The sequence below is a fragment of the Sebastes fasciatus genome, chromosome 9 (genome assembly GCF_043250625.1).
Source record: "Sebastes fasciatus isolate fSebFas1 chromosome 9, fSebFas1.pri, whole genome shotgun sequence".
Taxonomy (NCBI): domain Eukaryota; kingdom Metazoa; phylum Chordata; class Actinopteri; order Perciformes; family Sebastidae; genus Sebastes; species Sebastes fasciatus.
This window is the reverse complement of record NC_133803.1, coordinates 34454634-34477155: the sequence shown is the minus strand read 5'-3', so window position 1 is coordinate 34477155 and position 22522 is coordinate 34454634. Positions and strand designations below refer to the sequence as shown.

The 22522-nt window shown below is 41.9% G+C and overlaps 1 protein-coding gene across 1 annotated transcript in view; it reads right to left on the bottom strand.

The window, feature by feature from the left end:
* cdh5 (cadherin 5) overlaps window positions 1–18605 on the bottom strand; it is a 40134-nt gene extending 21529 nt beyond the window's left edge. Inside the window, exons 1-6 of the mRNA XM_074647391.1 lie at window positions 17805–18605; window positions 5476–5709; window positions 4885–5164; window positions 3240–3362; window positions 2906–3073; window positions 2624–2808 (exon numbers count right to left, since the gene is read on the bottom strand). Of these exons, the coding sequence (XP_074503492.1) occupies window positions 2624–2808; window positions 2906–3073; window positions 3240–3362; window positions 4885–5164; window positions 5476–5709 (990 nt within the window). The 5' untranslated portion in view covers window positions 17805–18605. The remainder of the gene's footprint in view (window positions 1–2623; window positions 2809–2905; window positions 3074–3239; window positions 3363–4884; window positions 5165–5475; window positions 5710–17804) is intronic.
* Between the last annotated feature and the right edge of the window lie 3917 nt (window positions 18606–22522).

The following is a 22522-nucleotide window of genomic DNA, read 5'->3' as shown; positions in this document are numbered from 1 at the left end:
AATGTTTTTAATGTCTAACTTTGTCTTTAGTAAAAACACTTCATATCCAATCCAATCGCTTGGGAAAGCGTATAAATGGCACGACATTACAAGGACATTGCACGTCATAAGCGCGCATTTAAGCCTCTGTTCGCGTGTCATTTTTACCCCACACAACAGTTAGGTTGAGGAATAAAACATCACGGTTGGACTTGAAATAAGTACGGAAACCAAGTAAAATATGTATGTAAACAACGTAACAGAAGTATGGAAAATACATCACAAACATCTCTATAGAAGACGTCACTTCAGAACAACAAACAAATCGCTCTCATCCAGGAGACCGCTGTTTCTGTCCGATGCGTCCCGTGTTCTCAACGTTCAGTGTCATTTTCACTGCACAAACATAGTAGCCCAACCATGTAGTTGAAACTATAGTGGTTTTGCGTTGTTACATTATTATTTGAGCACAAACTATGATCTTTTTTCTAATCTTAACCAAGTAGTTGTGTTGCCTAAACTTAACCAATCGTTTCACAACGTTAACCTCGTTGCATTGTGCGTTTCTGCGAGCGTGATACGAGGCTGATATGAAACGTCGTCATTCAACGTATCTGTGCTTTGCAGAAACAACGTTTTTTCTGGCGACTGGGTTGAGTTGAAACTTATTCTTATTGCACATGAAATGACGAATTATCATATCATTCATATACCATTTAGTGCGACCGGGCTGTCATATTTTGATTCCTCCTCCGAAGTTTATATTTCCACTTATTTTTAGACCGGGGACAAAATAAAGTGCATTTTGCACTTCATTTTTTTATTTGCTCAAATGCATCTCCTATCTTCATCCTCGGTGCATTCACACCTGCGTCTGTTCACCAAGGAGTCGATGTTCAGGTGTAAAAAGGCTCTAAATGTCACAACTCAGCTGAAACAACCTGGTTGAGCTCATACTTTAGGATTTAAGAAACACAGTAAAGTGCCATATGTCCCCTCCATGTTAAACATGTTACCATGCATGAAAATACCTCCTTCCTTTCACTCTTTCAAAGTCTGCATAAACTGAGACTTTCATGTCAACAAATATACGGCAGCGAGCGCTGCTTACCGTCACATTCCTGCTTATCATTTCCTTCCCCTGTATAAGCAACAGCCTACTGTTCAGTTAAATGTTGTTTTATCTGTGGATGGGACACCACAGGTAGGCAGGAATATTCTGTTAACTGGATTATTCATGGTAACAGGGATACTCAGTCGCAGGGTATCAAAGGCATGTGTAAACAGCTTAACAAGAATAAGACCTTAACCGCGGTGTGGCCGATAGCTGGCTTATACTCCGTACATGTAAACACAGCCGGTGAGGAAGATGAGAGGGTGCTACAGAGCTGAGGGGCGAGTTGAGCAGAGAGAAGATTGTGGTGCGATTCGATTTCCAGGCCAGCCTATTACAGAGCTCATTTCACTTCATTAGAATACATTTCCAGCTCTCTGATGTCCCAAATACTTTATCTGAAGAGCACAACCCAGTGAAGTAAACCTGCAGGCATAAATAGCTCTCCTCACCAGGAGGAGGACACCACTTAGGGCTTTGAATTCTGTGTTACGCATCATTGTCCTCACATTTGACATTGCAACTTTCATTTTTTTATGTAATTGGTGGCCATGTGGCGGCACGAGTCATAACCAGAAACCGCTAATATCAATACATACTTGAAGACATGGAAATCCAGTCACATCCTGTCACTGTGGCCTCCATCCGTATGCTCAGATTTGAAAAAGTAGAAATAGGATAACAAATTGCTAATGCTAATCTATAGAACATTTATTGTCTCAACCACCAGCAGTTACACCAGGCATTTAGCGTGCAATAAGAATGCCGTTCTTGCTTTTGGCGAGTCATTTTTACGCATTGTATTCTGTACCGACTGCAACGTAAACGCATCGGCGTAAATATGCTACACTCAGAGTGACGTAGAATAAAAGGGAGAGAGACTGCTTAAGGTGGATACTACAACGGCAGGATTTTCAAGCAGGAGGCCGGTGTTCAAGACATTTGTTCCGTGTTATTTTTAGTGACGTGTTTTCCGTAGTTATGTTACGTTGTTTCTGTACAAATTTTACTTAGTTTACGTACTTATTTTAAGCCGAACCAGGATGTTTTTCTAAAACCTAACTAAAGAGTTTTGTTGCCTAAACCTAAACTGCAGACACACGAAAAGCCTAAAAGGTGTTCTCATGACATGTTCTTGTATTGTGTTGCTATTTATACGCCTTCCAATGAGATCGGGTGAAATGGCTGAAATGTCCAGTTTTTGCCATTTCAAGTGGCAGTAGTATGAATACAAACATGACCAACTAAGACCCCAATGGGTCCAGTAGTATGTGAGATTAGCTGACTATCTAAAAGGGCTGTGGGAACCACCGTTCAACTCAAACACAAATTGCAGACAGCAAACATGGCAGCAAATTCACTAAAGGTGAAAAAGTTAAAAATCCAAATGAGTCAGTATTCCTTCTAGAAAATCAGCTTGACTCACCAAACTAGGAATGCCATGGCTGATTTATAAATTCAGGGGAAAAAAGACTTCTAGCCTTGAGATATCGTCTATGGTTGGATAACGTTGCCACATGAGCCTCCTACCTGTTTGAGCATGAGGTTGCCGTCCTTGTTGGGGCTGCTGAGTTCAACAGTGAACACTTTGTTGTTTTCATTTGGAATGATGAAGATCGGCTCTTTGTTCTGAATCTGATCTCTGTCCTCCAACTCCAGAGTGCCTATCTTCTCATTCAGCTTGTGGTCCTCTGGAACGTGCAGCTCGTACGTCTCTGCAGACACAAAACAGACGATCCGTGTGAATATAAGACAGCTGCAGTAAATATGTTCGTATGAATAACCCTGATTTTAAAAACAAGATTTCCTTACTTCGGGTGAAGGAAGCAATGTTATCGTTGGTGTCGGTGACGGTGATGTTGACAGTGGTGGTGGATGTGCTGCCTGAGGCCATTCCTCTCATGTCCTGAGCTTTAACCACCACTACATACTGACTCTTGGTTTCGCGGTCCAGAGTGCTTGTCTTGCAGCTGATCACACCTGCAGAGAGACAGTGAGAGAGACGGACAGACGGAGAGGGTGTTATCTTTGAGGTCAGCTCTGATTCATATTCAAGTAAAAATAGCTTCATTGACTTGTTAAAGAAGAAAAAGACAGTGTTGCTGCAGGATAAGGATCATGTTGGAGATCAGAGCAGCGAGCCTACCTGTGATACTGTCGATCTGGAAGGCAGAAAGGTCTCCGTCTTGGTTCAAAGAGTACCTGAGCTCTCCGTTAGCGGTGCTGGCATCATCGGCATCGGTTGCCCTCACCTCCACTACTTTAGTTCCTAGATGAAGAACATGAATGTAAAAATATACAATAAGGCACCATGCTGTCCAACCCGAATGTTCTTGTACTGAACACTTTCTAACTGATTAACACATGGGGATTATGTGCTAAGGTTGTGTTATTCGAGTCGCCAGTGTGCCTTCTTGTCACAGAAGAATGTGCTAATGATTGTGACAGGTGTTGACATTATGTTGTTCTCCCAGACTTTTCACAGTACGGTCTATTTTTAATCTAAATTATCGCTGGATGGTAAATGTCAAATACTCGCAGCAATATGAACTTTTTTTCCTGCAAGAGTTTGCTTCATTTATGGTGTTGCAACATGGTCTGCAACGGGCTTAGACTGGTTGGAACGCACAAGCCTGTTGCCAGGGGAATAATGCAAACCACGGGATACGTTGAATGTCGAAGTGTCTGAAATAAAAATATGTTTCATATCAGCCTGGTGTCACACTTACAGAAAGGCACTATTACACATTATTAAAGTTGTGAAACGATTGGTTGATTTAGGCAATAAAACTACTTGGTTATGGTTGGAAAAAAAGGTCATGGTATAATAACAATCGCCCTTAGCAGACTTTCCTATGTAACATTACATAAAAAAACATTAAGTCAACGATTACTTTTTACACTATAAGTTTACACTATACGCAACAAAACTACGGTAATGCAGTTAAGTTTAGGCAACAAAACCCACTCGCTTAGTTTTAAGAAAAACTTAAAGTACGGGTACGTAGTAAAATACGGACAGAAACAACATAACGGAAGTCACGTCAGAAACGTCACTAATGTAACTTCAGAATAACTCCACAACACTTCACAAAGTCCTGTGTCCTCACCCACCACCAGCAGTCTCTCTCTCCCTTTTTAGTCTACGTCACTAGCTCCGAGCGTAGCATATTTACATGGATGCTTTTCCATTGCAGTCAATACAGACTACATGGCGTTCACATGACACGCCAAAAGCTAGAACGGCGTTCTTATTGCACGCAAAGTAGTAATTTTAAACGTTATTTTCTTTTTTTCTAGTAAAGTTATGACTTTATTATCGTAATATTACGACTTTTTTCTCATAAAGTTATGACTTTATTCTCGTTATATTATGACTTTTTTTCTCGTAAATTTATGACTTTGTTCTCGTAATATTACAACTTTTTTTTCATAAAGTTATGACTTCATTCTCGTAATATTCTGACTTTATTCTGTAAATCTCTGATGTTTTTTCCCTCAATGTGGCCCTAATGCTCCGCAGTACATCTGCTCTTTGGCCCTCACTGCATTAGACTTATATACTATATACTTAGACTATAAACTGTGTTACCTTCATCACAATAATCAGATGTTTTGCGGTTCTAGACAGATTTTTTTTTGTTGCCTAAATTGTCTCTTTTGATATTAAAGGTTGCTGAGCCTTGTAGTTGACTCATTCCATCACACACTGAAAAACTAAAACTGAGCACAACCTTTCAACCTGCTGCCACCTGATGATGATCTATTTTTTAGACGGTAGCCCTACTCACCTATGGTAGACCTCTCCATGATGGATCCATTATATGTTCTTGGGAAAACTGGAGTGTTGTCATTGATATCCGTCACCTGGACGACAAAGTCCCCAGAATCCTCTATCAGCTGGTTGTTCCCATCAAACATCGTGGCGGTTAAATGGTACGAGCTCTTCTCCTCTCTGTCCAGAGATCTGGTGACGAACAGGTCTCCTTTGCGATCCACGGTGAAGATTGTGTTTGCTCCTTCGCCTGATATTTTAAAGTTCTTCACCTCCGCTCGCTGGCTCGACTTCAGCTGTGACAGAAAAAGAAGAAACAAGGAAAGACGGTTGACTGTCTCGTAGTTTCTCACCCAGCTGAAGTAAGCACTCAAATCAACAACCTTCCAGCAAATCTTCTACAAATAAACTGAGTATTCCAGCAAAACCACTCAAATATTCATCAAAGAGTTGGTCCGCAACAAGTTAATGCTCCAGATTCTTGGCATGCTGCAGCATTAAAACTGAATGGAAGAGACAAAAATACACATTTGCCATGGCAAGTAGATTACTGATCGTTTAAAGACTAAACTGTATAGAAGTAGAGCAGAAACATGAGCTTCCATACCTGTCCTATCTTGTAGGCGATGGGCGCAGGTTTCTCCTCCTCCACGTAGAGAGAGTTCCAGATCCACTCTCTCTTCTGCCTGAACAGGACAGGATGGGTCTCCTTCTTCACAATATCGACGAGGCCTCGCTGCTCCGCTTCCACCACAGGAAGGTCTTCGGCGACGGCGAGGGAGACGAACAAGGCCGTAACGGCCATAAACCCCGTAGTCCACAGCTGGAGCCAAGCCATCATCTAGGACAGACAGGGATGAGGGGGTAGCGAGGGGTTAAACAGAATGAATAAGGGCGATGTGAGGATGCAGAGAGGAGAGAGGGAGCAAAGAAGAAGAAGGAGAGAGGAGATCACATTAAAACCACTTATCAGCTGTGGACAGACCCCTTCGCCGTGCCAGGGTGAGACTCAGAGTGAAGGCCAAGGACTCGCTGTCCCCTCACAGGCCGCCGCTGAGCTCGAGGTCTATAGCTATCATTTAGGACCAGGACTCTTAAACCTTTTCAGCCTGGGACCCAAATGAAACATTTAGCCTCTCATCATGGGACCCGGGCTGAGGCATATCACTAATGTGGTCGTATGGGGATCTATTAAACATAGGCCTGTGACCCATTTTAGGTCCTGACCCACTGGTGGAGCACGAGAGAGAGAGACAGACAGAAACGGAGACAGACGGACAGAGACGGAGAGAGGAGCTGACATTAAAACCACTTAGGATGTCTGTCTTTATCAGCCATTATAGAAAGGCCATTTACCATAAAGGGACTGGTTGACATTTTGAATTTTTGATTTATTTTGTTCCTCTTTAATGCGGCACATCAACTTGTGGTAAAACAGAAAGAGTTTGGGTCTAACTCAGTGAGGGCTTGCTGATAAATACGATTGTGTTACAACAGACATTAGCAATAAGGACCAGGGTGTCAACACAGACGGCAAATCACACGGCAACAAAATTACAATCTGGCTCAACTTTTGCCGTGTGATGTAATGCAACATCATCTGGCAACAAACTGCACTGCTGCGGCCAAAACAATTAGACCTAAGCAAGCACACATTCCTGGTAGGTTACTTCATAACATGACCGTCGTGATTCTCCTGTTGGGGGCGGTAGTAGCTCAGTCCAGGGACTTGGCTTGGGAACCAGAGGGTCGCTGGTTCAAGTCCCCGCATGAACCAAGTACTGAGTGTGAACTGGTAGCTGGAGAGATGCCAGAGTGCCCCCCCCTCGACATCTCTCCATTAATGCATGTACATATGTCCTGTTTGTGCATGTGTGTATGTTCTATGTAAAATAACAGAGTGTAAAAATGTAATATCCCCTCGGGGATTAATAAAGTGCCTTTCTTCTTCTTCTTCTTCTTCTTTACCTTGAGATCATCGAGATGGAGGGTAAAACAATTTGTGGTGATTAAGTTGCAGTGTGCCGTGTTTTGGCATCAGATAAGCCGTCTAACTCATGGATATATAACTTCCATTGTATTTTGTCTTCTCACCTTCACCTATAGCAAAAAGTACAGACTCTTCCTTTTTTTATGTCTATTTTTGGTCTTTGGCGTTAAAAAGAATTTGCGTTGATACGTTATTATAACGTTATTTCACTGAATCTCCCACCTGTCACCACTTTTCAGGGCTTTGAAATTGAGTCTGTATCTCAATACAAGTACCTTCGAATTGTGATTGATGAATCTCTGTCTTTTAAGCCTCACATTCAGCAGCTGGTGAAAAAACTAAAGTTGAAATTGGGTTTTTATTTTAGAAGCAAGTCTTGCTTTTCCTTTGAGGCCAAAACGAGGTTTGTCGCTGCCACCTTTATGTCTGTGCTGGACTATGGCGATGTTATATACATGCATGCATCTTCTCAGAGCCTACGCACGCTGGATGCTGTCTACCACGGAGCTCTGAGATTTATTACTAATTTTAAAAGCCTTACGCACCACTGCTCTTTGTATGCTCGGGTAGGAGGGTCTGCCTTGTCCACCCGTAGACTGAACAACAAGCTACAAGCAACACAGTCCACTAAGGGCGGGTGGGAGTGGTGGTTGATTGGGTTTGTGATCAAACATGTTGATTGGGTTTGTGATCAAACACGTTGATTGGGTTTGTGATCAAACACGTTGATTGGGTTTGTGTCACATGTGAAACCAAAAGTAAACGTTGTCTTTTACCCTTGTTACATAAAGTTCTCCTCTGGAGAACATGAATGTCTTTAGGCCAATCCGACTGATAGTTGTTGAGATATTTCAGTCTGGACCAAAGTGATGAACCCAACGACCAACACACAAAATCAAAGCAGCGTCACAACAGAAATTTACTCTATTTTTTTCTCCCAATCTTGGAAGCCCAAAATATGTTTCAAACCAACTTGAGTCTGACTCATATTAAAGCTGAAATTTGGTCTAAATCTAAATCAAACTGGCGCCTCATCTGATTTATGACCTTTGATTGATTACGAGTCAGGAGACGTTTCACTCTCTTGCATCACTTGTTCGTGCCTGCGAGCCGTTTTAGCACTATTTAACCAAAATATACATGTATAAGGCAGTCCAGTAAACTTTAGCTTTTCCTTCCTACTATCTCACTCTCTCTTGTTTCTGTCTCCCCCATGGTCCCTGCCTCCCCCACTGGACTCTATCTAATAAAGCAGAAATGCCAGGGAAATAATCTTCAAAACATTTTAGTCTATATGTGCCCTGCACTCCGGCAGATATCTCAGCGCAGCCCTGTGACATCCCCGTAGACAGATTAGTGCATCTTATTGTCTCCCAGCCATTAGCAGCAGGGAGGGAGAGAGGGAGAGAGAGAGAGAGAGAGAGAGAGATTATGATGAGGGGATTATACTGGAACAAAGTCTTCTCCCTCTAATGGCCTAATCTCGTATTTTGCTGACCTCCGCTGACCTCTTCACACGGCTCCCCACAAATCAGCTCAAACAAAGACTCAACAGTGCTTTTCAGGCCTTCAGTTCACATCCTTTATTGTTTGGGTTTTATTTTTCCTCTTGTGTTGTTCTTCTTTGTTCGGTTTCCTTTCAGGACTAAATTAATTAAACACAAGTGCATCATCTTTTTTATTGCAATTGTGGACTTCTGAATGGAAGTGTTTCTGTGTAACGCCAGTAAACATCTACTGAATCAAAACGTAATGCCAATGACAAAGTACTTGATAATAAGCTTCTTACTTAACGCTTCTTCTTCTTCTTATTATTCAATAACTTCAAAAGCATTGATGTTTTCCATTAGATTCATTACTTCAAAGCAATACTTGACAAATTGTGGATGCCGGTCGCGGCGCACCGCCTCGTATGCGGGACTCCCCAGCCTGCCGTGTGTCGCTCACACCCTCCAGCTGGCTGTTAACGAGGGTCTTTAGGCACAGAGAAGTACTCGTATCGGTACTCGGTATCGGAGAGTACCCAAATGTAAGTACTCGTACTCGGTGGTATCGGTGCATCCCTAATATTTTTCTACTATCATAACACTTCAGAAGCACAAGCTTGAATGTAACAGATTAAAACAGTGATGGTGTGTGATGTTTTTGTGCCATAGACGGCTTTCATTCAGCCGTATTGACGGGATATTCTAAACCCCTGAATTATTGACTGAATTACTGTCAATACTGAAGAGAACATCTGAACAAGGAATATGTGGCAATGTCTGAATCCTTAAAAAGTCTCTTTTTTATATCATTTCAAAGCAGATTTGTGAGCATGTGATTTTTCATATTTGTGTGAGTTATGACTCTGAGAATAAGGGCCAAGTGAATTATTTCCCATTCTCCGTGCGTCCCCCTCATATATCAATATCGCCTCTACCAACAACCACCATTTATGGAAGAACCAAAACGAGTCTAAACCATCACACCAACAGGAAAACTATGATGAAATGAAAACAGGGTTTAACTCTGATTCAAAGTGTATCATATAGATATAATATTACATTTCACATGAATAAAACTGATGAATCATATTTTTTGGAAATAGCAAATTGGTGAGATGTTACAGTCTTTGGTCTCCTTCCTCAAATGGAAATAATCGTTAATGGTCATTTCTTTCTTTTGACATGAGTTGTGTGTTTGAGCTCATTCAGCTGTTACATCTTCTTTTGATGCAACGCTTTTGAATAATTTTGTTTCGTTAAGTTCATTTAAAGCTGGTATTGCTTTGGTAATGTATTTTAGAACATGTGTTACCTAACTAAGTGGCTTTCTTGCCTAAACCTAACTACAGTCGTTTGCGAAGCGTACAAATGACACACGAAAATGTCTAAAAAGTGTCCTCATGACGTGCTGTATGTCAGTGTGATGTCGTGGTATTAATACGCCTTCCCTTGAGACCGGGTTGTTTGGAGCTATAGGGCTGCTAGATACTTTGATTGGAAAAGAGTTGGCAACGCTGGGCTGGGTTGTTAAGTTGGATAATTTTAAAAACCTAGCGTACTCTTGGTGGTTTCTCAAATGTTGCCGACCCAAACTTTAAGTTAAGTTTAGTTCTTGATGTTGATGGTAGCAGAGTGAAACAGAGACACGGCTGCTGTTTAAAATCAAACATGTTTCCTGACTGTGTCCTTCTCCTCACCATGCTTAGCCTTAACCGTGCGTCACCTCGTATCCTTCCTCCTCAACATGTTCTGGACAAACTTATCAATCCCACCCCGTGTGCTGTACGTGTATCTTCTCACGCAGTGGCTTCCAAAAACATGAAGACAGGAGTCCTTGAATGACTCTCAAGGAAAAGAACAAGCAGAGTCTGTTATCTCTATTTCTAGACCAATAATAAGGTAGTAAATTAGCCTGAAGAGATTGAGAGGAAAACCTTTTTAAAATGTTTTGAGCAAACTGAGGAACATTTGAATGTAAGAATGCAAACTATGTGGTTAAATATGTAGTCGTCTAATTTTTGCTGAAACATAACTGAAGCTGTTTAAGAATAACTTCATTATTATTTAGTCATAATCATGTGAGACAAATATATTTCTTATAATTGGTTAAACCTGACTGAGACTCATTTAAGTGTGTTTAAGATTGTTGGTATTACAAGTTAACCATTTCTAACTATATACATATTTACTGACATAAGTGCTGCTGGCTTTCTATTACTGTAAATCAGACATTTCCATGGGTTTGCTGTCTGTGGTTGGACATGTTTGTTTCTAGTTGTATTGCTGCTCATGTTGTTGGTGGTTGGTCTAATCCAACGGGACGTACAAACATGTAAGTCAATAAAACTCAACTCAAACCTGTATTGAGTTTCATATCGCCACTGGGCTCTGAACATTTGTATCTACAACATCATGAAAACAAAATAACAGTTCCAATTCATTTTTTAGGGGGTTGCTATGGTTATATTATTGTTATTGGATTTATAATAGATATTGTTTGAATAAATTATGGCTTTAGCCAACATTTAGTCCATTTTGTTTGTTTGGGTAGTTGTGAACACAGTAATCGTACTCTGGTTCGGACCAAAGCAACCGTTTACAAATGAACCAAATCACAGGCTGCCTGTGCGGGTATTTGTTGAGATGGACACAGGTAAACGTCAGGTTAACATGAGAGGGAGAGGACGGACCTGGACTTCTGCAGAAGTCCGATGTTTCCCTGACATCTGGGCCGAAGAGAACATACAGAATATGATAAATAAAGTCCACAAAAATAGAAGCGTTTAAAAAGTTATTGGAGATAACCTGGAGGAGAAGAGATCCGTGTCCACGGTAGATCAGTGCCGAGTCAAAGAGAAACAACTTTGACAGCAATATTTCAAAGTCTGTGCACAGAAGAGGCTCTCCAGATGAAAAAGATAAATTATGGTTGTAACCGTAATAGCCGTCTGATTAAAGGCTTTTTAACTTTTTGCTAGAAGACCTTCGTTCTTTTGTGAACTTCTGTGTTCTCTACCAAAGAGCACCCTCATTATGTCATCACACAAAGAACAGTTGAAATAGAGCTTGACTCAGACTCCAGCCAGACTAACATCTTACTCACACACACACACAACAACATCCTATGATTACACACTTACACACACACAAAGTTATTCCTGTGATGACAAATCCGTTGGGGGCATTTTCCCTAAAAGGGGCATTTTTTAAAAACGGCGTTTCCTTCGTCAGAGAGCAGCGTATTACTCCTTCTCTTTTATCAGCAGCAGGAAGCGTAAACACAATGCCTTCTGGGAAATGCCGCGGGGTCCGTTAATGAAGGGTCATCATTAGTGAGTGGACACACCCTTCCTGGTATTCCCTGCTGACTTCACGTCCGTCTCTCTCTCTCTCTCTCTCTCTCTCTCTCTCTCTTTCTCTCTCTCTCTCTCTCGCTCTCTCTCGTCTGCTGTCTCACTTTGACGTTCTTTAAATCTCTCCGGTTGAATCTCTCAAGGTGAAAACTGCATCTTGTTTTTTTTCACACAGTCTATTTCTGTTCCCTGTCTATCATTCTACCTTTATTCCTTTTTGCACCTTTCCTTCTTCACCTCTCTGTTTTTTTCCATCCCCGTCACTCTCACTTCCTCACCTTATTTAGCACCTTAGAGATGCTGTTGGAGGATAAACACCAATTTAACAACTCGCAATTAAGCTCCAGATTACTTGTAAACTGTTACTTCCGTAGAGAGTATAGACTGATGGATAGGAAGCGACAGGAGTCTCGAGTATGATCAAGAAGATGTGTTTAAAGTTTAGATCTTTGTTCATACAATTGTCATTTGTATTTATGCTATTTGTTGTTAATCTTATGATAATTACCTTTTTTCATTTTCCTCTCAACTCCTCTCAAGTGTCATGCATTCAAACTTCACTTCAGGATTACTCAAAAGTTATTTATGGCATCATTTATCAAAGGCATCTTTCAGAGGTATGAAGAGTAAATAACATCCAGGAATATCTGTAATTACATCTGTACATTGTCCGCAGGCTAGGGAGTGTGCGTAAGTGTGACGGAGGAGCAGAAAACAGACAAGACGCGGAGATACAGTTGTCATTCTCCGGGATGTTTTTGTGACTGGCAGACAGGTCTGACCTAGTTTAATTCAACCAAAGGCTAAAAGCAGAGAAACGAGTCGACGAGACTTCATAATTCTGGCGGTCGCTGAAGGGTCGTTGAAGTTCATGAACAGAAATACTCCCGAGCTCTGAGCTCCATGATGAAATCTGAGCAGAGACAAAGGATGTCTTTTGTCCATCTGTTAATCATACATTGGACGCTGGTGAACAGCATCCACACATAAACTTGAGTAACATACAGACTCTATATAAGAAGTGGACGTCGTCACCGTGACTTCACCGATTGGTTTGTGAACTCTGTGACATGTTTTCCCTGGTCGTGTTACGTTCTTTCTGTATATGTTTTCCTTAGTTTACGTACTTATTTTAAGCCACACCATGATGTATGGACCATGATGTTTTTCCTTAACCTAAATAGGTGATTTTGTTGCCTGAACCCGGACGTTACAGTAGTTTAGTTGCGTGGCGTACAAATTAGACGCGGAAAAAGCTAAAATGTGTTCTCATGACACGCAGAATGACTGTCTGATGTTGTGGTATTTACATCATTTATATATACGCCTTCTCGTGAGACTGGATTGCCTTAGATCAGGGGTCAGCAACCTTTACTATCAAAAGAGACATTTTAGGCAAAGAAAAATATCTATAATGATCTGTCTGGAGCCGCAAAACAACACAGTTTATAGTCTAAGTATATAGTATATAAGTCTCACGCAGTGAGGGCCAAAGAGACAATGTACTACGGAGTATTAGGGCCACATTGAGGGAAAAAACATCTGAGATTTCCAGAATAAAGTCAGAACTTAACGAGAAAAAAAACACGTAAAATTACTACTTTATAATATTATGACTTTATTCTCATAATACTACGACTTTTTTTCTCTCTTCAAATTATCACTTTACATTTGTCTTTACATATGACTTCCTCAATGTGGCCCTAATACTCCATCGTACCATCGTACCAAAGACCTACAACAAATATAAACTTAAAAACAGTTATTCATTTCCATTTTTATAAATCCCCAGGGAGCCGCTGGAGAGGAGCTGAAGAGACGCAGGTTGCTGACCTCTGGATTAGATGATGATTCCTAAAGATCCCCCTGAGCTCTATCAGCATGCTGAGGCCACAACGTCCAAAAGAAATATCAAAACCTGTGCAGATAATCATGTAATATATTGAGCTCCTTCATGCTCCCCAGAGGATGAACCTTTTCCATTCAAGACAATCAAGGCAAATGTGCCACCAAAATATCAACATTTTTAAAGGAGATACCTACTAAGGCTACTCATGATCCCCAGAGGATGAACCCTGTTGACTTTGACGATCACATGACCTTTTCCTCTTCTGGCTCCACCCTTACTGAATATGAACGTTTGTACTTTGCACACCAGATAGTCTGCTGCATAATGGAACAGGCTGGCATTTGCTCATACTCCCCAGAGGAAGAACCTGTTCTGTAGAGCCAGTCAGAGGTCAGATTTGACCAATTTTGGGCCGGCTGCTACGATAACAAGGCTCAGAGAAGAACTAAATCATGTCTATTTATTATGAGCATATCAGCCATACGAGCTCCAGAGAGGAGCGCCGGTATAGAAAAGTCTGGTTACATACTGTATAAATCTCCAGAGGACGTCTTTGAGTCTACTTTTACCACCCTGAAAATCAGGGGGTTTGTTTATTTGTGTGTATGTAGCACAGGAAGTGATTCTGCCGCCTCAAATCTGTGATGTTCGACGGCTGAACGCTGCAGTGTGTGTGTGTGTGTGTGTGTGTGTGTGTGCGTGTGTGTGTGTGTGTGTGTGTGTGTGTGTGTTGTTGAGATTAAAACAGGTTTAATCACAGAGCAGCTTCTAACAATCTGTCTGCCAGCGAGTCACACCAGGAACCGCTACCACACACACACACACACACACACACACACGCACAAACACACACACACACACACACACACACACACACTGTGTCCTCAGTAACACTGTCATGTCACAGAGTTTATTCATTCATGCTCTGATTGGTGTTCTTCCACTTAATTCTATTTTCTTTCACAATCAGACAAATGTGATTTTTATTCCAGCGAGCCTGTTATGAATGATGTGGGGCGGCTTTAAATCTGACAGTAATGACCAACAGACCATCTGAAAATAATTTAAAGCCTAGCCGTGTTATCCTCGTCGGTTCTGGCTCAGCTGTCAGCCCCCCGTCTCCGCCGAAGGCAACATTTTCCAACTCGGGCACCTCGGAGCATCAGTGGAAATGTTCAAGGAGCCCAAATATGAGGGATTAAGATGTTTCCCGTCTGAATGATCTGAACGTGAACTATCATATAATTCATGTTCTTATTTAAATGCTGATTATTTCTTTTTTATTTCAAACATCACAACTGCAGGTGGTGAAAATCTTTTTTCTCAATGTGTCCAATCTGTCCATTTGAAAGCCACACGTCCTCCGTGTTGAACCGAGGTGGAGCAATCACAACAGTGGGATTTGCATTTATCACAGCGACTCTAACATCCAACAACATAGCACTACTCTGAGAGGGAACATACACTGAGAAGATGCATTTCTTTGCAAATCAAAGAAAGCATTGATCGAGTTAATCTTTGCATGTAAACTATGAATTAAAAATCGATTCTGTGTTTTTGAGAATCGATACACCCCTAGTATAAATAACACAACATTACAATCATTACGTGCGTCGTGAAAACGCATTTTAGCCTTTCCGCGTGTCATTTTTACACCATGCAGCAAAACAAAACGGACGCAGTTATGTTGAGGCAACAAAACAAAACTCACTTAGGTTTAGGAAAAACATCATGGTTGGGCTTAAAATGAGTATGTAAACTTTCAAACTCATACATATGGAAGCAACGTAACAGAAGTATGGAAAACACGTCACAAACATCCCTAACGTAACTTAAGCCCTGTGTTTGTTGGACCCTCTACCTTTTTATTGTGGGTCACTAGCTCTGAGCGTAGCATATTTACGCGGCTGCATTTACATCGTAGTCGGTGCAGACTTCATGGCGAACACAGTCTCAAGGCAGATCATGAAATAGTGACGAATTTTTATAAATTTGATTTGTGTACAAAGACACACATTTCCCTTGACGTGACGCCCATGTCAGTTTCCGCTTCAGTCATTTCATAATAAAACTAATAGACCGGGTTGGTCAGGTTTAGGCAACAAAACGACATAGTTAGGTTTAGGAAAAGATCACGGTTTGGGTTTAAGTAACTACGGAAGTGCTGTAACTTATGGTGCCTTCAAATGGGGTCGTGTTTACCGTGTTTACGAGTTGGGTCCATATGAACGCCGCCCTCGTGTCGTATTCATGACCTCGGAAGTGGAAAGTTTCTGAAATTTCTGAGTTCACGACTTGTGACGTGTTTTTTCATGTTGACAGAAATGCCGGAAGTTATGGAAGTTATTTTTTCGGTGCATAATAAGTTAACATATTGTAATTTTAGCCGTATATTGTTTTTCTTCGTAATTATATAATATGTCTGAGGAGAATGTTGATATTCCCAACGGCCTCATCTCTTTCTTCTGTCATTATGCCTTTACATTTCCTGCATTATGTTACCTTCTTGCTAGCTCGTTAGCCTCTGTGGCTTCTAGACGCCAACAGTACCGTTAATATTGCCACGACTTAACCACTTGAACTCCAAACACACCGTGTACACGACTTCCCGTGTTGGAAACACAAGCTCACGAGTTTCATTTGAAGGCAGCATTAAGAACAGAAGTTACGTGACGAATAAATCAACTTTGACTCCTGGGCGATAGTCCTGTGTTTTCCTCCTCCCTCCGCAGCGTTCGCCGCTTTTTACCACACGGTTCACAATCACCTGGATTACATACAGATTGATTTTGTGCAGACCATCACGTGAAAAAAATCGAAATTTTGTGACTATTTCATGAACTGCTGTGCGACTGCGCCGTCATGACGAACAGATGACGTGCAAAAAGCAAGAACGGCGCTCTTATTTCATGCAAAGTGACGTATACCGTGTCATTCATACGCCATTCAGCGGGACCGGGTTGGACCAATCAGGGAAGACTTCACAAGCACGTTAAATTAAAGAATTTAAACTTGTTCCTACACAAGGTGAAGTGTGGTTTATTATGTAAAGTTGCAGAATACAGGTCAGAAAATAAAGCGGTAACTGGGTCTTTCAGTTGTAATCAGCGACTTCGGCGGCTGAGCTAACGTCGCCACAGCTGGACAGCTTGTCAACCGCTCTGACATATATCTGAATGAATGGCTCTAATCATGAATCTTGTGTGCGTGTGTGTATGTGTGTGTGTGAGTGTGTGTGTGTGTTGAAGTCTACCCAGATGGCACCCAAAGGATTTTCACTGATAGTTCCCTCTCCAGGAATTAGACCACTGGGTTTAGTTGCATCAAAGGCTTTCTGCGTAACAACCAAATCAAATCACCTCTTGTCACTCGGGGCCACGGATCCAGATCCAACGAAGAATAAAAATCACTACAGAGGAGCTATTATTCTCACATGCACAGGGTGGACGAAATAACAGAAACAGCTCATGGGATCCAGGACGACTTCACCGCATCAGAAATGATCTGAATAACCTCTCAAATGTTGTTGAGGAGGGGCATATTATATATATCAGGCAAGTCTTCAGCTGACAAAATGACACCACTCAGCTGACAAGATCTTCGCCACTTTGGAAATATTAAATGGCGTCATCAATACTTTATAGTCATCAAGTTGACAGCTATCTATGTGTAACTCTTCAAAATGAACAGCTAAAGACCTCCTGGTGGATTTAGTTTCTTATTTTCCCCCCTGCTCTGTCCAGATCATCCTGTATCGTCTTAATGGTCACAGCCGTGTCTGTCTTCATGGAATGACAGTCCAGCCTCTGGGGGGAAAAACAGCGCTCAATTACAGCATTCAAATCTACGCCGAGCTGTCCGAGGTCATTGGCATAACATATGTGAAGAGTGACGGTGGCCGACAGCATTTCCTTAAAGGGCTCATAACCATCATTTCAAGTTATTTCGGTACCTTCTCCTAGACAGTTTTGACCGGTATTCATGAGCGTTTCACCCCTGGAGTGACTGGGGAAGTAGCCTGGAGCGTTTTTTTTTTAAAGGATCTGGGTTACATTCTCTGCTGTACGCTGCTTTTCAATCAACAGGGAAATTGTAATTCAGACTCCTATTTGCTGAACCGGAAAGCTTCGGATGTACATTTGTCTCTCACATACTTGTTATAGGTGCACGCATAATACACACACACACACACATAACACACCTGCACAATCAGTATTTCACCTTTAAATTTCTCTAAGATAGAAAAAGAAAACTTACCACACAGATAGATGATCCAAGCCACGTAGAATCTGTTGATTAGACCTTTAATTGGGTGCAAATTGAAGCCCAAATCCTTCAAGGTGCTCTCTTTGCTCACTCAAACTGGGGTTATAGTTTAATAATGTGGCAGGTTGTGGTAGAAACTAGAGGCTGGCAGGTGGTCGTGTAAAACCACCTCCACTTCGTCTCTCTTCTTTTTGTGTGCGTCAGGTTTTTGTGATGTTGAAAGAGAGCAGCAGGTGCAGTGATTTCTCTCTCGGTGTCTGTACAAATCCTTTTTCTGGACTGTGGAGCAGATAAAAGTCTGTGATGAAGTATCTTGATTGAGTTTGATTTCCAAAGACAAACACTTATTGAGATATCACTCTTCTTCCGGAGGGTGTAGCCGCTCCAGCTTCAAAGTTTTTATTCAAAAAATGTCTTCAGGTTGTCGAGGTTCTTCTTCAGAAGTCCAACAGGTTTTGAGGCTCTTTTTTTTCCTCCCGTCGTCTCTGATGTGGTTTTTCACATCCAGCAGCCAAAAAAGTGTTGAACCACAGCTGTCCCACCGCAGTCCCCTCTCCTCTCACACAGGTCACTGCCCACTTCCTCTTCCTGTTATTGTGGTCAGTCTTCTTCGCTGGGGCTCCCTGCTACTGCTCCTTTTTCCTGTCCTGGAGAGGGGGACAAACAGAGATATGGGGAGAGGTATGGGATTGGTAGTGAGACGGAGAGAGGGAGTGCATATGTCAGAACAGCTCAAAGACGCTCGGAGAGGCAGAGAAAGCAGCCGGCTCATGTTCATGAAGCAGATGGAGTGAGTGTGTGTGAGAGAGAGAGAGAGAGAGAGAGAGAGAGAGAGGAGAGAGGGAGGGGAGGGTGATGGAGAGTAAGGTGAGAGAGGCGTTACTTCCTCAGTCCTTCTCAGAGAGAGAGAGAGAGAGAGGGAGAGAGGGAGAGTGGGGAGAGATTTATTATTCATGTGTGTGAGATAAGGATTAAGTTAAACAGGTTATTGGGGATAATCCTCAGAGATTTCCCCACATGAGGCTAGTAAATATTTCAGAGGGCTGACTTCGGCGGGTGAGTGTATCTGACAGAGAGATCTCGTCTAAGCCAGTAAATGAGATGAGTCGGACGCCCCGCCACACACACACACACGCACACACACACGCACACACACGCGCACACACACGCACACACACTCCATCTATCTCGCCACCCCCCTCCTCTTCTCTTCAGAGGGGGGGGAGTTGGTCGTCAGTAATTTGGCGAATTGGACAGGAAAGTCGGCTGTGTGTTTTTACATGAAACCTCTCCTGTGGCAACAGCAGTCCTGTCTTTCTTTTTCACTTCCATCCCTCTCTCTCTCTCTCTCTGTCTTTTCTTCTCCCTCTCTCTCTGTTTGCTCGCTCTCTTGTTATTTGCAGTTTCAGATCCCCTCTTCATACAATATTTTCCTCACAGCTGGGAGCAGCGCTGCCTAACATCAACATGACAAAAATCAACATTTACTTTCAATCCTCTTCTCCTTATTGCAGCAGTGCCGTATGTAGAGTATCTCTCTTCTACAAAAATGCACTTTATTTCAACAAGTTCTTAAAACTGAAGGACAAAAAGCTTGTGGCCTTTTAAAAAACTGATTCATATGACCTTTTTGTGATCCGCCAGCTCTTCGGTTAAAGGGACTGTAAGAATCAGAAATGTCTTGTTAACAGCGACACCTGTGGGCGTTAAGTCAATGAAAGTTAGCGTCGAGATTCAACGTATCCGTGGTTTGCAGAAACGTTACGATGCCAACATTTTATTTGGCGACTTGAAACTCCACAGTGAGCCTGGAAGGTTAAGGGGAAAATTATTAAAAGAAACAGATGTTGACGAGAGATAGGAAACGGGACACGACAAGCATCGTCCCGTCTCAAATTCACCTGCTTTGTTTCCCCGTCTTCAAACTCATTTATCTACTAGTCAGTCAGCCTTCTTGGGTAACTCTGTTAGCTTGTATTCCAAAAAGTATTTGGATATCTTTTATTACCCTGCTTTTCTAAGAGTCGCCTGTTTTTTTTGACAAAGAACTAACATCTAACTTTTTCTGTCAATTTAGACAGATAAGGGAGAGACGAGTGACTTCTGATGACAGTTACACACCAGAGAGAGAAGAGAGAAAAAGCCTGAAGGAAAGTGTCTGAAAATGTATTTTTGATGTTATTCTAATCTACTATTGACTTACTATACCATAATTAATACTCTGTGGTTTATGTATCTGTACTTATATAATGTGTAATTTGTATTGTGCATGTTACTTTGAGTATGGATCATTAAATCACCTTTAAACTGAGTTAAATGTGATCAAAGTGAATTGGGCAGAGACAGTGATGTATGTATGCATGTAGAGGAAAAGAACAAGAGAGGAAATAACAAAGAGAGAGAGAGTTGGTCCTCGTGTCGGCTGTCGTGTAGAGATGATGGTTGTCCCACAAACAAACAAACAAAACGTCACAAATATGATGGAAACTTGTTTACACGTCTCTCTCTTTTGCTCTCCCCCCTCTGTGTCTCTGTGTCTCTCTGTCATTCTGTCTTTTCAAAAAATCCTCATGCTCTTGGCCTACTTTCCTCAAAATTAAAAAAAAATAAAAAATCCCACTTTGGCACTAAAAATTGCATCCTCGCTCCGCTCATGACATGTAAGGAAACGGATGATATCCCCCCACTGGTGGTTTGACTGGAAGAAGACCACTGGGAGTGGAACATCAAGGACTGGAGGACTGAGAGAGAGACTGACAGAGAGAGAGAGGCAAATGTCTGACATGCCAGATCTTTTTTAACAGCGCCACATCAGCCTAAAGACGTCGCTTTCATCATTAACACCTACAGTGCTTTTATATTTATATTTTTAAAAGAATATTCAGAGTAGGGCCGGGCGATAAGACGATCGGCGAACAGCTGTTTTGCTATCACGGACGTGAATATTACACATCTGTATGAACGTGCAGTACCAGCAGGGGGCAACAAAGTCACTCACTTAGTTTCAGACAAGAAAATATGGCGCTTAATTAGTATCAAAACCCCGCGCACAAAACAGTATCCGCGAGCGGAAAAGCATCCTCGCGAGGGAGCATTTCTGCTACTGTCTGTTCCATCCCTGCCTCCAAAGTCTCAAAAGTCAACTCGACGAGCGAGCGAGTGGAGTTAGTTGCGAGCGCGTAGAGAGGGTCGAGCGAGCGTTCATCACAGCCCCGCACTCACAGACGCCGAGCAGAAATGCTCCCTCGAGAGGATGCTTTTCTGCTCGCGGATACTGTTCTGTGCGCTCACGGGTTTTGATATTAATTAAACGCCATAAGAAAACCACTCATTTAGGATCAGGCAAAAAAAACACTTAGTTAGGTTATGGAAAACGTCATGGTTGGGCTTAAAATAAGTAGGTAAAATAAGTAAATCATGTACGGAAACAACGTAACTTCAGTACGGAAAACACGTGACAACCGCCACGACAAAGCACGAGATAAACGTTACGCTAACTTACGGTAACTTGCAAAACAAAACACGAGTCTCCTGTTTGAAAGTGTTTGTTGGACCTGCCCACCTCTCCACCACAAGTCTCACTTTATATACTACGTAAACATAGCTCTGAAGTTAGACTTCCATCACTACAAAACACCTTCATGCAGGCGTGTAATATTCACGTCTCGGCGACACACAACACGTCACTGTCACGCTTTCTCCTGGATGAAAACCTTGTGTTTTATTGCACCGTACCGCGTGCATATATAGACTCAGGAACATATTCAGAAAGTGGACTGGTTTGAAGAACACAGTGTTGATTTTCAAATCATACTGATACTGATCATGTTTTTCTTTCCTCAGCGTTACGTTTAGACTCCAACAATTACACATTGTTATCTGCAAGCAGCAGGCAGCACACACACAATAGAGCAACAGATTGCAGATGTGAAATCTGACCTTTTGTCCACCCGGTGCGTTGGTATTATTATTATACCTAATTATCACATAGGAGCACTCGTCAACCTACACATTAAAGGACCGTGTTGCAGTTCTACACCAATACATTTATGTCTCCACCCGTATTCCTTTATCTGATCAGGCAGTCAGAGGACGAGGAAAAGCAAGAAAAGCTGCAGTTTTCCTGGTTTTAAAATCTTACTTTAGCTCCCCTCTTTTTCAAAATCTCGCCGTCTTATCTGGTAAAGAGAACGATTACACGTCTCGGGGCTGATGTGAGTCTTTCTTGCTGCCATTTGGCCGGTGCTTGCATCATCAGGTGTAGGATTTTTGGGTGGTGAACGGAGCCTGCCTACGACATACAGAGAGTATTGACGAGTGCAGTGGAGTATATAAAGGCTTGTCATCACGTGATAAAAGCACGAGATGAGGTTGAAAAACTGTGAAGTGGTTCCTTAAAAGTGGTTCCTCCGTGTGTCCTTGGTGAATGATTTGGTCCATAGTGCCGTGCTAACGTTTACTGTCAGCTCACTATTTCACATATAAAAGAGAACATGAACTTTAACACACAAAGTTATTAAAAGGAAATAAAAAAATTTAATTACACAAATCAAAAGGAAGGTAGAAACTATTTTTTTTCATTTAAAAAGATAAAATGAGGAGATTGAAAACTTAAGTGCAGCTGTTCTTATTGCAAACTTATGAATTAGCAAACTTTGGAAGAAAGCTTGCAACAGCTGACATCCTCCTCCTGCAGCCTTGTCATTTAA